The 14,820-nt window shown below is 45.5% G+C and overlaps 1 protein-coding gene across 3 annotated transcripts in view; it reads right to left on the bottom strand.

Annotated features, from left to right (window-relative positions):
* Positions 1 to 14,820, bottom strand: part of THBS4 (thrombospondin 4) — a 71,719-nt gene that overhangs the window by 26,956 nt on the left and 29,943 nt on the right. For all 3 annotated transcript variants that reach the window (XM_083152376.1, XM_083152367.1, XM_083152384.1), the window contains 8 exons: positions 14,662 to 14,799; positions 12,553 to 12,630; positions 11,985 to 12,137; positions 6,417 to 6,521; positions 4,822 to 4,929; positions 2,061 to 2,220; positions 1,814 to 1,932; positions 1,594 to 1,646 (listed from right to left, as the gene is read on the bottom strand). In XM_083152376.1, coding sequence (XP_083008502.1) covers positions 1,594 to 1,646; positions 1,814 to 1,932; positions 2,061 to 2,220; positions 4,822 to 4,929; positions 6,417 to 6,521; positions 11,985 to 12,137; positions 12,553 to 12,630; positions 14,662 to 14,799 — 914 coding nt within the window. The remainder of the gene's footprint in view (positions 1 to 1,593; positions 1,647 to 1,813; positions 1,933 to 2,060; positions 2,221 to 4,821; positions 4,930 to 6,416; positions 6,522 to 11,984; positions 12,138 to 12,552; positions 12,631 to 14,661; positions 14,800 to 14,820) is intronic.

Below are 14,820 nucleotides of genomic sequence, written 5' to 3'. Positions count from 1 at the left end.
TATTTCTTCCTTTTTTGCACCAGTGAGGAGTGACTACCCTCACACCCAGGCAGCAGCTTATATTGTAGGATCAGCTCACTGTCAAGCGCCTGAATATTCCTAGTGAATATTTCTCCCAGATTACTCTGGAGCCAAAATCATTCAAAGCCCACTCAAAAGTTCTTCAATATGATACTTGTCTCATGTAAATGGGTCAGTTGGTTCCGAAGATATAACCGGTTAAATGAGATAACTGGTTAAAGGGGGGAGGGGGTGGTTTTCTCTCCCCCTCACACCAGAAAATGCAGTGACTAGGCTGGTGTAAAAGGGGCCAACCTGGGAATGCATTTTTTGGTGTGAAAGGGGTATTATTTCAAATAGCCGGGCTGTATTCAGTGCTCTGAATACAGCCAGGCTCTGCCACTGTCAGTGGCTATCACTTCTGCCTGGCAGCGGGTGTCCCCCATTTACCGCGAGCATGTATTCCCCCTTGGCAATGAGCATGTAATCCCACATGGCAACGAGCATGGAACCTCTGGCAATGAGCATGGAACCCTTGGCAATGAGCATGTAGATAAGCAGCACTTACAGTATGTAGCATAATTTTTAATAGACATTATGGTGTTTGGCATAATACATAATGGACATAATGGCGTGTAAATTAACGTGTAATGGACATTATGGTGTAAATGTTTAATGCGCTGTCCCTGATTATGAAGCGTATTGTGAATTTAGGCTTAATCTGTGTGGCATTATGTGAATTCTGGTTCAATCCGTGTGGCATTATGTGAATTTTGCCTCAATCCATGTGGCATTATGTGAATTTTGACACAATCCATGTGGCATTATGTGAATTTTGGCTCAATCCATGTGGCATTATGTGAATTTTGACACAATCCGTGTGGCAATATGTGAATTTTGGGTCAATCCATTTGGCATTATGTGAATTTTTACACAATCCGTGTGGCAATATGTGAATTTTGGCTCAATCCATTTGGCATTATGTGAATTTTGGCTCAATCCATTTGGCATTATGTGAATTTTGGCTCAATCCATTTGGCATTATGTGAATTTTGACACAATCCATGTGGCATTACAGTATATGAATTTTGGCTCATTCCATTTGGCATCATGTGTAATGGGCAAGTATAATGGGGTCTAGTATTTTGTTGCATAATGTGTAGAAGTTGTACTGTATATGGTGTGGTACACTACACTCAAGGACACGTCCCCTGTTGAGTGGCCACACCCCCTCTTCCGGAGCGCGCCTTCGGCACGTGCACAACTACATCCTTCACTTTTGTCGCCATGGTGGCCCTGCGTACTTTAAATGCCAGGGCCTCTTTTTAATCCCATTCCCACCCTCTCTCTGCCGCTCTCTTAGCATGTACACTGGCACCACTAACACCGCCCCTCCCCCATCTAAACCCTCTTTTATCATGGTGCCCCCCCTGTCATTTTATCCTGGATCCGCCCTTGTACACTTGCTGCATATTTGATAGGCTGTAAGCTAGATGCAAACATGTATTTCTAAGTGCAAAGGTGTGCAACTCAAACAGGCTTCGTTATGAACATTGACACTTCTCACCATCACACCGGTAATGTATACTGTACCTGTCCTGGTTAGTGTCACAGGAATCTCCCACCAGGTCATTATCAATGTCGGACTATGGAGACAAGAGGCGCCATGTAAGACCAGTGTACTAATGCGCTGATAATAATATTAAAGGTTACATAATAAAAGCCATTAATGTTGGTAAACAGCATCTGGTTGAACAAATTTGTGCCCACTAGGAATGTCCTGTCCCTCTGTGCCCACTCTGGTACCACTAACCTGGTTTGGGTTGGGAATGTCAGGGCAGCTGTCACAGGCATCACCTACACCATCTCCATCCTTGTCCTTCTGGTCCACATTAGGGACGCGCTGACAGTTGTCCAGGAAATTCTTAATTCCTTTAATATATATATATATATAGTTATCTGGTCATGAAAAAAGGTTGCTCTTGCCCAGACCCGCATTGAATGCAATTAGAAATATATTTATTTTATTATCAAATATGTATCTGTTTTGATTTATTTACCATCTCCATCCATATCGTCATCGCATGCATCCCCTTGCCCATCATTGTCAGTGTCCCTTTGGTCATTGTTCAGTTTGAAGCGGCAATTATCACAGGCATCCCCAAATATGTCCTGGTCGCTGTTTTTCTGATTGATGTTGGAAACTAGCACACAGTTATCCTGTAAGAGGTGGTTTTACTGGTTACAGTTATAATAATGTCAACTTTACCTCCAGTATGGAACAACAGTAGTAGCAGCAGCCATAACCTGATCCAGGGCTCACGAGGGCCCAGCTGTTACCCAGGGCAGCCGAGAGGAATGCCGGGCCCCGGTAAAATTTTGGGGGTGTGGCCTAAGTGTGTGTGGTGTAGGCACCTCCCACACTTAGGCCACACCCCCAAAATGTTTAGAGGTGGGTAAAAGAAAACTCTAAAAACTATAATCTCAGACGCAGCACACACCTACAGCATGTGCTGTGCTGACAGCAGGCTCAGCATGACCTCTCACGCTGTCAGTGAGACACTAATGCTGAGCCTGCTGTCAGAACAGCACATGCTGTAGAAGTGTGTGCTACTGGTGATACCCGGGAGGGACGGAGGGGGAAGGGAGGGGTCGAACCAGGGCCCCTGCGGGGCCCCTTCAGCAAGCCTGGGCCCGGGTAATTAGTACCTGCTCCCCCCCTCTCTCGGCTCCCCTGCTGTTACCACTTTAGTTCTAAAAAGATTCAATTACTAGAAGACAAACGTGTAAGGTAAGAAGAACAGATGACAAGAGAGACAAACATGATACATGGGGGGAAATTTACTAAGATCAAACCAGGTATGAAATACACCCATTTGTACCCATCCGAACGTAAAGACGTCCGGGAACCCTGCATCGGCAAATTTACAGTCAGCCGAATTCTGCTGATTTGCCGTATTTAAGTATGGCAAGCTCACCCGAATTCAACTGCACGAATGAATATTTATTTTATTTATTAACAGTTACTTATATAGCGCATACATATTCCGCAGAGCTTTACTGAGAATATTTGAACATTCACATCAGTCCCTGCCCCAGTGGAGCTTACAATCTATATTCCCTACCACATGTACATGCACATGCACACAGACATTCTAGGGTTAATTTTGTTGGGAGCCAATTAACCTACCAGTATATTTTTGGATTGTGGGAGGAAACCGGAGTAATCGGAGCTAACCCACGCAAGCACGGGGAGAATATACAAACTACCCACAATTAGGGCCATGGAGGGAAACGAACCCATGACCTCAGCACTGTGAGGCAGTAATGCTAACCATTACACCATCCGTATGCCCCATACACCATTGTATATGGCCATAGAGTTGTATCTGATCGGCAAATTTACTATCATTTGTACAGTACTGCTAAATTCGCCCGGGAAATCCACAGAAAATACAAATGGAAAATACACCTCATTTTCCATCCGTATTTTGCTGAAGCCTGCCCAGATCCGTCAGATCTGTGCAGGCATCTATGGGTAACCAGCCCGGGCTCTTTGAGCTGGTGCTGGTTAGGAATGGGATCATTGGATAGACAGAAACTAGGTCTACAAGCATTAGGTCGACACCACTAGGTCAACATGCATGAAGGTCGACACGCATGAAGGTCGACATGACTGAAGGTCAACATGGGTTATGTCAACAGGTCATTAGGTCGACACAAGTATTAGGTCGACATGGGGAAGGGGACCCCTTTATTTATTAAGTGTTCTCTGGCTGTATGTTGGAAACCAAGCCAAGGGTTGGTTTCCAAAATACGGGGGACCTCTACTGTACCTTTTGTTTCCCGTATTTTGGGAACCAGAACCGGTCCAAGAGCCCGTGCTGGTCACAGGGGGTTTCATTGGATTTTTCTTAATGTGGTCTGGGGATTTTGAAAGTTTATCATTTGTATGTTGTGATTTCATTATGTCTGATTATTGCAATCGATATTTTTGTATGTACTGTTTATCTTTATTTTACCAATAAAATTAATTAAAGAAATACAGGGGGACCACAGTTTTTGTTCCTCTGTATTTCTACAACCAGCCCCAGCTCAAAGAGCCTGGAGCTGGTTATACCCCACGCAGTTATTTTTAATAATTTATTTTTCACAGAGAAGCATCGCACGGATCTGACTGATCCGTGAGATGCTTCATGCTCGCCTGTATTTGTCTGAATCACTGAATCGCTTCACCATCAGAAAATACGACTCCTGAGAATTCAGCAGCTTAGTAAATTTGCCAAATTCTCAGGTCGTATTTTCGTCCCGATCGCGGGCAATCCCAGTCCTACCCGTTCATACATGGAATCAGCCATGATCGGGGATCTTAGTAAATTTCGTCCATGGGATTAAAACTGGAGAAAGTAGGAACAGGTACGAGGGGAGAGAACAAGAGACTGTTTTCAGACTTCCTCTTACTGGTCTTCAACAGCAAAAAAAGCAGTCTCTCTCCCCAGCACAGCAAATGCAGTGGGTCCTGTTATTACTCACTGAACAGCATATTGGCCACATATGACACTGGCATAACATAAAACTGCCATAGGATAAAGAGGTGAGTAAACATACATGTGTCTGTGCAGACGTAACTGGCATAAGTGCAGCTTTGTCAAATTCAAACAGTAATTTCCCCCGACAATATGGAATTTGGTGGACTATTACATAAACAGTATTGCAGTGTGAGCATCACTTTCCTAGGCACATGGCTGGACTAATGTGCAGTTATAGCCATTGGCACCACTAACTATACTAACTGGCACTACCTATACTGCTGCTCATTACCTGCTCATTTGGAATGCCATCTCCATCAGCGTCATCATCACAGGCGTTCCCAATGCCATCTCTATCAGCGTCTTCCTGCCCGGAGTTTGGAACATACATACAGTTGTCCTGTGTTGAATAAGAAAAATTAAGGATTATTTCTAGACCAACAGGAAACCAAAACAGTTCAATTAAGAAAACCAAAGAGATGGAAATAGTTTACTCTGCGCTACAGCATCTACTCTGCGCTACAGCATCTACACTGCGCTACAGATTTACTCTGCACTGCAGCAACTACTCTGCGCTGCAGCATCTACACTGTGCTACAGCATCTACACTGTGCTACAGATTTACTCTGCGCTGCAGAATCTACTCTGCATTGCAGCATCTGCGCTACAACTTTACTCTGCACTGCAGCAACTACTCTGCGCTGCAGCATCAACTCTGCGCTGCAGCTTTACTCTGCACTACAGCATCTACTCTGCGCTACAGCTTTACTCACTGCGCTGCAGCATCTACACTGCGCTGCAGCATCTACACTGTGCTGCAGCATCTACTCTGCGCTGCAGCATCTACTCTGCGCTGCAGCATCTACTCTGGGAAATCTCACTACATTCCTTACGCAAATAGCCTTAACCAAACATTCATATTTTAAAAAGACAATGGGCGGGATTCACTAATAATCCCCGGTGCACATCGCCGACATTCGCATAGTTAATAATCGCATATGCAGTAACATATGCGATTATTAACACAAAAGCGATGCCCGGCGATGTGCACCGGGTCCCCCCCCCTCCCTGCCGGAACTCTTACACAGCTGTAAGGGCTCCGGTTCCTCCTCCCTGCACTCAGAAGTGGTGCAGGCAGAAGGAAATCACTGGTCCGGGCAGCACAGCAGGAGGCTGCCCGGACACAGGTGAGGGGGGTGCGGCGCAGATCGGCGGGGGGCGTGCGGGGCGGCGGGGGACGTGAAGGGAAGCCCATAGGCTTCCATGGGTTTACGCCAAATAGGAACTGGCGTAACCCCCCGCAGCGAAGCCCAAACAATGGGGCTTTGCTGCATATGAAAATGCGGTAAAAACCCCGTAAAACTGGGTTTTTACCGCATTTATAGCTTGCTGAATCTCGCCCAATGTAAAAGTAAATTTCTTAGTGCATAGGTCCGTAAATCTCATATGCATACAAACATTGGGCCTAATTCAGACCTGATCATTGCTGCGTGAATTTGCATAGCGGGTGATTATCAATGAACCGCACATGCGTATGGACCTCAATGCATGGCGCCCAGCAGCGATTAAATCTTGCTACTTTTTACATTCGCTGGCCGTTCACAAGGTGATTGACAGGAGAAAGGCATGTGGGGGGTGGCAGTGACAGGCGTGCCCAAACATTTTAAGGGAGGGTGTGTGACATCAGCCGCAGGCCGGATATGCCTGTATTCATTGCAGTCCTCGAGTAAGTCCAGGGCTACGCAAGGCATGCAATGACCGGAATTTGGACATTTTTGCAAATTTATCACTAACCATACACATTCATTCGCAAGGTAACATTTCACTATAGCATCCTACTGAACGCTGGCTGCTGCAAATTCAGACCCTTTATTAGAGCATAACAACCTTCTTGCAGTTTTCCTCAATGCACCGTAGAGCTATATCCGGGTATCCATCAATATCGGTGTCTTTGGCACACATATAGCCATTACCGGCCCATCCAACCGTGCACTGCAAAAGGAGGAGAGAGGACCAATCAGTGACACAGAACACAAGCAGATCACCAATCACAATATAGTAACAGGTCTCAGCACTGTGCAGTCGGCCATGTTTGTTTATGTTTATGAAATTTCTGGTTTGCATTTTTGTATGTATGCCATGCATGTATTTAAAATCTGCCTCCTCACCATATATCTGTCATATATCACACTCACAGCTGAGTACTTTTAATGCCTAGCTTTTTATCTAATGATATACCCATGCAATTGACGTATAGCTGGCAGAGTTAATTAATACCCATTTTCCACTAAAACCCCCCAAAAATCTTAGTCTGACCTGGGTAATTGAATACAGTTTCAAGCCTTGTCACAGCAGCATGAAACCCTGTTTTCACCATAGGTTGGACCTGAGTTAGAGGCGGAGCTTTCCTCTGCTGGCACTTGGAGATGACATCATCTCCAAGCTCCAATGATCCAGATCTCCATAGGCTTGTAACACCAGGGTCACACGTTTACATCACAAGCTGCTGGGCTCAGTGCCAGGCTGGACCCTGGAAGCTACCATGGATGGATTCCTGGGTAACAAGACTCAAGTTATATTTCTCTGTCCTTTTCCCACCAAACCAGGACCCGGGTTATAAGTTTAGTGGAAAGTGGTGTTAAGAGTACATAGGAATTGGGTTGATGGTCTTAATTTTCAACATGGCTGCAGGTTTGCCAACTCATTCCATACTGTGTTCCGTGGCATCCTGAGGTGCCTCTGGACACTTGCAGGGGTGCCCTGGGTTGGTGGTCCAGGACCAATTCAAACTATTTATGGTCAATGTAATAGGCAAAGTGAGTGCTTTTGGCTTCCGATCATAACATATGTGGACAAACAGAAGTGAATCCTGTTCCTCACCACATCACTGGCCTAAGGATGACCTATAAACACAATATACTTCATTTATTATTAGTTTTTTATTTCTTAATAACAGACTTTTGGTCAGTGCCGTAACTATAAAAATCACACCACCCCGCCGAAAATTTTGGCAGCCCCCCCCCCCCCCCCCCGTAAAGATAACAACCCCACTGCCACCGCCCATGTCCCCATGCCTTACCCTCTGTTGCGCTGCGGCCGGGACCGGGGCAGGACGGGAGCCGGGACCGCTGCGCAGACAGGTAATTCTGCGGGTCCCGGCCGTAGCACAGCGGTATTACAATAGTCGCGCAGACCCCCGGCGCCCGCACTTACACAGCACCTCCCCGCTTCCACGGGGTCTGCTGGGCTATTGTTACGCCACTGCTTTTGGTCTAGGGGTGCCGTGAAGAAAATTCTGATACTCTAGGGCGCCGTGATTCCAAAAAGTTTGGGAACCACTGCTTTAACTACTGAGTATTGACACTTACAGGCCCTTTTTTTACCATTTGATTAACAGTAAATGGATGAGCTGGCAAACCTGCAAAGAAAGAAACTCAAAAACTGTCTGCTGTATGGGGGCAGCCATTTTTTTTGAAGGTCAGTTTTCAATAGCAGGAGCCAGGAGGAGAGCTGGGACCGCAGATAAGTACATCTGCGGTCACGGCCAGAGAGGCGGCAGGTCCCGGCAGCGGCGTAACATAGACCCGCAGACCCCCGGCACCCATATTTTCTCAGTGTCTCCCCACGACCGAGGGGTCTTCGGCGCTATAGTTACGCCACTGAATATGACCAGACTTGTGGAATGGCCACAAAATCCCTGAACTAAAAATGCAGGAATGGCAAACTGGCTTATGGATTTTCCCTCTTATTGCTTATTATTTAGACCCTCAAGCATAACAAAATGTTTTATTACTTTGGTACTTGTTTCCTAGCACGGCCACAATCGCGGGCATCGGGTGTCATTTTTAGTGGTATACGACGCGACCGATGCGATGCCCCCGATTTTCCCATTGAAATGCATTGAAAACAGTCAAAATCGGGTCGGTCGCGTCGTATGCGGCTAAAAAAGGCTTAAATGGTCCAGACGCGATGCCCCCGATTTCCCCATAGGAAACAATGTTAAATGGCTCAATGTACCCGCGATGCCCCCGATTTCCCATAGGAAACAATGTTAAATGCCTCAATTTCACCAAATCATCATAGGGAACAATGGTAAATGGGCCAGAAAGCCCCCAAAACACCCCAGAACAGTGAAATGTCCCCCCAAAAGTAGTTTACGCCACCCCACGATCAACGCGAACCCGAAGCGTGGCGAGGTGCGGCGCTACGCGTCCTCCGACCTTTTCATACCCCCACTATCCACGTCGGCGTGGAGTTGAGAATAGAATAGTGTGGCGAGCGCAGCGAGCCACCGAGCCCGAAGCGTGGCGAGCCCCGCGAGGGGACGTGGATACCTTCACAGGAAAACGCTTCCCTTCGCGGGCTTCACAGGTATCCGCGTCCCCTCGCGGGGCACGCTGCGCGCGCCACGCTTCGGGCACGGTGGCTCGCTGCGCTCGCCACACTATTCTATTCTCAACTCCACGCCGACGTGGATAGTGGGGGTATGAAAAGGTTGGAGGACGCGTACCGCCGCCGCTCGCCACGCTTCGGGTACGCGTTGATCGTGGGGTGGCGTAAAATACTTTTGGGGGGACATTTCACTGTTCAGGGGTGTTTTTGGGGGTTTCTGGGCCATTTACCATTGTTCCCTATGATGATTTGGGTAAATTGACCCATTTAACATTGTTTCCTATGGGAAATCGGGGGCATCGCGGCTAAATTGAGGCATTTAACATTGTTCCCTATGGGGAAATCGCGGGCATCGCGTCGCGGCCATCGCACCCGATTTTTTAGTGCATGCGATGGCCGCGATGCCCCCGATTTTTCCTCACGATGCCCACGATCATGATCTTTGTGGCCGTGCTAGGAAACAAGTACCATTACTTTTAGATCTTACGGTGCCCATAAATTAGGCGATATACGTGTGATTTGGTCGCTTTTGATGCAATTACAGCAATCAGTCACATAAAACGCATTACATTCGCATGTATTTGACAGCATGTCCGATGTGATGTGTGGTCTCATGTGCATCATTCCGAAGCCTTCAAGTAGCACCGGCTACAGGAGAGATCTGATGGATCGCAGCCACTATAGACAGGTGTGGCTGGGATCCGATGCGATATATCATATGCAGAAGGACCGCATATGATATATTGTATGCCATCCTGCCACCCGGGAAGGTCCTGGGCAGCTAGGAGCATTTGCTTAAGATCGTTCTAGCAATCCATGCTGCTGTTAGTTACTGGGATTTGTCCCTAGATGGCAGTAGAGAGTTAACAAGAAATGAATAAACTCATGTAATTTAAAAAGTAGAAGTGTGATAGAAATGTGTTTTATGCTTTGTCAATATTTATTTTAGTTTTAATTATATTAGAATATTGTCAATTTGGCACCTGGTAAGTACAGTACATGCTGGCATTTAGCAAACTGGAATCTGAGCCAAACAAATATTTTCTAAAATTAGCTTGAATCATGTATTACATATAGAATATTGGTAGTAATAACAACAATAATAATAATAATAATAATAATAATGTTATTTATATAGCACTTTTCTCCCAAAAGGACTCAACGTGCTTTATATTTGCCATTACAACACACACACACACTCTAAAAAAAAACCCTTAACAGTGGATATTAATGAAATGCTTGAGAGAACAGGAAAGCCTATTTTTGAAGGACTCTACAGTCGGGGCTCTTGCACTGTGCGGAGAAGAGAGTTCCATAGAGTCTGAGCCACAAAGCCAAAGCTCTACCTCTAGATGAGTTCAGTTATGTATAAGCAGTGTCAGTCTTGGCCATGAAAGCGCAGCTGGGAAATTCAGTGTTAAGGGAGAATACTTAGGGGATGTGGCCAGCCTCTATAGGGGGTGTGGCCAGCCACCACAGAGGCTTCGCTAACCATTAGAAAAAGTATTATTTAGGCCCTTGTACATACCTCCCAACATTGTAAGGAAGTGAGTCGGGAGTCCCTCGTGCATTGAAGCCACTGGCACCTAAAAAGGGACTTGGCCTCAACAAAAGGGGGCATGGCTTTGGGAGACATTGTGTTTGCGAGCCATATCTCCTGAATCATCATTGTAGGGGCATGCCTGGGATTCCTCTGTCTCCCGTTAATAGACTCTGTGCACACAACATTTGGGCAGTACGGATGGTGTAATGTTTAGCATTACTGCCTCACAGCATTGTGGTCCTGGGTTCGATTCCCACCATGGCTCTAACTGTGCGGAGTTTGTATATTCTCCCCGTGCTTGCGTGGGTTTTCTCTGGGTACTCCGGTTTCCTCCCACAATCCCAAAATATACTGGTATGGTAATTGGCTCCTAACAAAATTAACCCTAGAATGTCTATGTGTGCGTGTACATGTGGTAGGGAATATAGATTGTAAGCTCCACTGGGGCAGAGACTGATGTGAATGTTCAAATATTCTCTGTACAGCGCTGCGGAATATGTATGCGCTATATAAGAAACTGTTAACTAATAAATAAACATGTACTCCCCGCTGCTGAACACAGCATCTGAGTGACAGGGAGTCTCCAAAATGCCCCGACGGCAGGACACTACTGCTTGGGGGTTGGACAGCGGGACAGTCCCAAAAAAACTGTTGGGAGGTAAAATATCTATAGCCTTTTCTGGCAAAGTGTATGTGTTGTCATGGCATCAACGCCGCTGAAGTGTATGTGGTGTATGCTGAAGACCTGTTAAGAGGGGTCTGGGGGGACATAAAGCATGGGACTGGTAGGAGAACAGAGACAGATATGTATAGTAAGGGGCACTACTGTGGGCATTTAGTATAAGTGGTACTACTGTTGTGGGCACTATGTGCATAAGTGGCAATACTACTGTGGGCATTCTGTGTAAGTGAAACTACTGTGTTTCATACATGTATAAGGAGTACTATACTGTGCAGTGTATCTTGAATAAGAGGCACAACTTTGTGTCATGCTGTGAAAAAGGGGCACTACTAAGTGGTGTAATGTGGATCAGAGGCACTACATGTGGTGTAATGTGAATATGATTGTGCTACTGTGAGGTGTAATATGAATTGGGGGTACTATTGTGTGACCACACCCTTCCTTGTAAGGCAACTGTCTCTTTATAAAGTATGGAACCCTGGGATGGGCTCTGCTTAATGGGGGGGGGGGGTTGTTACAGGGGAATGAGTTCCATTATATGTATTATATCATAGCAATTATATACTAAGCACTGTGACATCTGAGTCTTATGCTGGAAAAAGTAGCACAACCTGTAGTTGCATCACACATAAAGCGTCTGAAATGCAGAATATTCCAACATCTGATGTCATCATGTTTTGTTCCTGATAATCACAACCCTGAATTCATGCTCATCTATATGCAATATACCCATTCTAGTGGAAGCCAGCGTTACCAATCACTGCATTTTCTGCTCTGTACTCACAGACGCATAATCCGCTGACTTCTCTGTGTGGAACTGTCCGGGAATAATACTCACAATACAAGTTATGTCTCCATTCTTCTCCTCGATACATTCAGCATTGATATGACAGGGGTTCTGAGCTCGGTTCCAACAGTTTCTTTGTAGCGTGCAGCCCTTGGTTTGGTCACCAGCATACCCTGAATTGCAAGGTCCGCAGCGGAAAGACCCCTGTAACCAAAAACAAGGTTATTGTACTGAGATTAAACTCCCCATCGAGTATCCTAATGCTTACACTTTATAAACGTAACCTAAAATAAAGACACAGACACAAGTGCTGGCGTTTCAAAAACTTGAATGTCAAATACAATTTACTTTAAAATGGTGGCGGCACCAAAGAACGGTCAAGGAAGAAAAGTGGGGGTAACATCACCATACCATTCACACACTGCTGGTGATCACTCACCCTGCACAACCCACCCGTGCAGATGGTGTGGCCATCCCCTGTGCAGGGGTATGGACTCATGACAATCGATGTCGGGGAGAGTGCACCCACTATATACATACTAACACATCTTGACCCTATGACCCTTACTCTATATGAAAATACCCCACTGGCAATACTCACAGTGATGGGAGTACTTACCATAGTATTAGTGCAAATGGAGTTCACCACGCATCCACCATTTCTTCCGTTTTCACATTCATTAATATCAAGACATATCTAAATTAACATAACAGAACAAAGCTATGATTACATCCTCTACAGAAACATCTATCAGCTAGAACAATTTATTTTAACTTACTGTATATGGAGGGGATGTAGTATGAGGTTCTGCATGCATTACTATTGCGACAATTACTCTCACTCCGGGCTGCCATCACATCACCCTTATTCTCGAACCCCCGGTGTGTGGAACCCTCTGCTGTCCGCAGTACTACTCTACATTGCTTCAAAGGAAATGTGAACTTTGTTTATGACAAAACATACTTGTCAGATTCCAGTTCTGGGCCCCCCTTTCTGACTGGAGTCCTTTATTCTCAATCCCTCTGCTTCTATTGGCTGCCACCCATTGTGAGTCGACACTTTTTGCACCAGTGGGGCCTCTGGGTCACCACTGACAGTGTTTATGGTTTCTGTTATTTTCATTAATCACATTACTCGATTTGCTACATACTGCTCTTTCAGTTGCTGTCTGTATATATGTTCTTGCTGTGTTTTGTTTAGCTACAAATCTAAAAATATACCTGATTTAAAAGAACAAGCACTCATTTGGCTTCATCAGAATTAGATTGCGTACGTGGATACAAGATGTGATGTTAAAAGGGACCAGCTTCCAAATCAAAGATGTTAAATCAAAACGAATATTACATTGTGCTCATTATCAGGGCCGGACTGGCCATCTGGCACTTCTGGCAAATGCCAGAGGGGCCGATTTCTACGTGCAAGGTGGAGGCTCCGCCTCCCAATCGGCGCTCAGAGAGAGTCGCCGGACTCGCAGCGGGTCCGGAGGCTCTCTCTGTGCACTGCTGAGGTCCAGGAGAGAGGGGGGCATCACACGCCGTTATTCCCCTCTAGCTGGTAGAGGCAGCGCGTGCATGCGTGGTGTATGTGTGCATGCGCGCGCCCAGCGTGTGCATGCTCGCGACAAAAGTCGCACACTTGCACAAATGACAGGGCCGATTCGGCATCCCAGTCTGTTGCTGCTCATTATCTATAGGGTATTGTGCTGTTGGTTCAGCTTTGATAGAACAACGTACAGTACAGGAATCAGTTCCTCTCTCCTTCTTGGTAACGGTATATGCAAGAAATCAGCTCTGAGTACAGTAATGTGACCCTAAGGACTTAATGTCATGTCTGTTGGCTTTCCAGCAAAGCTGTAATTGCGATCAGCTACAACCGCAAACATCATTCATTGAATTTAATCACTTCCCATACAAATATTATTTTATGCTTCGCTTTCCCCAGTAATGAAGTGGCCATACATCATGCTGTGTGTTTCCTGTGGTGGGCTAGACATCGGAGTAAATCTATATATGTCTGTAATATTGTATAATGGAAGCACTCATATAGAATGATAGATCCGGACCCAGAGCCTGAATATGAGTCACACTGTAAACTTTTTCTGGAAGCCCCAAGTTTGGACACACTCACATTAGGTTACATTCATGAAAGCTGTCCCACAAGTCACCAGGAGACACCTGCAGTAAGTCCGCAGCCACCAGTCTGACGTTTGTACCATCTGACCGGTTGCTATGACTACTTACATATTTTCTCTACAGTTACCTGTGGAGAAGTTTTCATAATGCCCCCCCCCCCAAAGTGGGTATCTCGGCAGACTCCATGTCTATACCAGTTGTTCCCAAACTCACATTGCGTTCCCAAACTCACGTCGCTGTGCTAAATTCTACTTCCAAGTATAATCTCCCTGAAACTAGTTTTCAAAAGTAGGCAAGTATGATCTTCACTCATCGTAGAATTGTAGTTCAATCAAAAATGTGTGTTTCTATGCGAATAACATTTTCACTGATCTAGATATATATTGGAATACATTGGCATGAGCTAAATTCACTAGGAAATATTACCATAGGTAAAATAAAAAAGAGAATGTTTAGAATATCTTTAAAATTTGTGGCTGTTCAAATTATTTAAAAACATCATTCATACCTGCAGTAATTAGGAAATACATATATAATGAACCGTCATTTAAGCTAGCCAAGTTTTATTAGTGTATTTATATTAGAATGACATCACCTGTTTATTTTGCTTGGCGTAGTTAGCACCAACTCCTTGTACAATAGGTCCCGTGTATCCAGGGGGACATGGCTCACATCTGAAACCTGGAAACGTGTTTATGCATCGAACACCTGGGAAACAAGGGTTCAGTCGACACTGAAAAATAATAATAATTTG

This window comes from Crinia signifera, chromosome 1, assembly GCF_055691185.1.
Source record: "Crinia signifera chromosome 1, ASM5569118v1, whole genome shotgun sequence".
Taxonomy (NCBI): domain Eukaryota; kingdom Metazoa; phylum Chordata; class Amphibia; order Anura; family Myobatrachidae; genus Crinia; species Crinia signifera.
The sequence above is the reverse complement of the archived record's forward strand: the minus strand, read 5'-3'. Positions and strand labels throughout refer to the sequence as shown.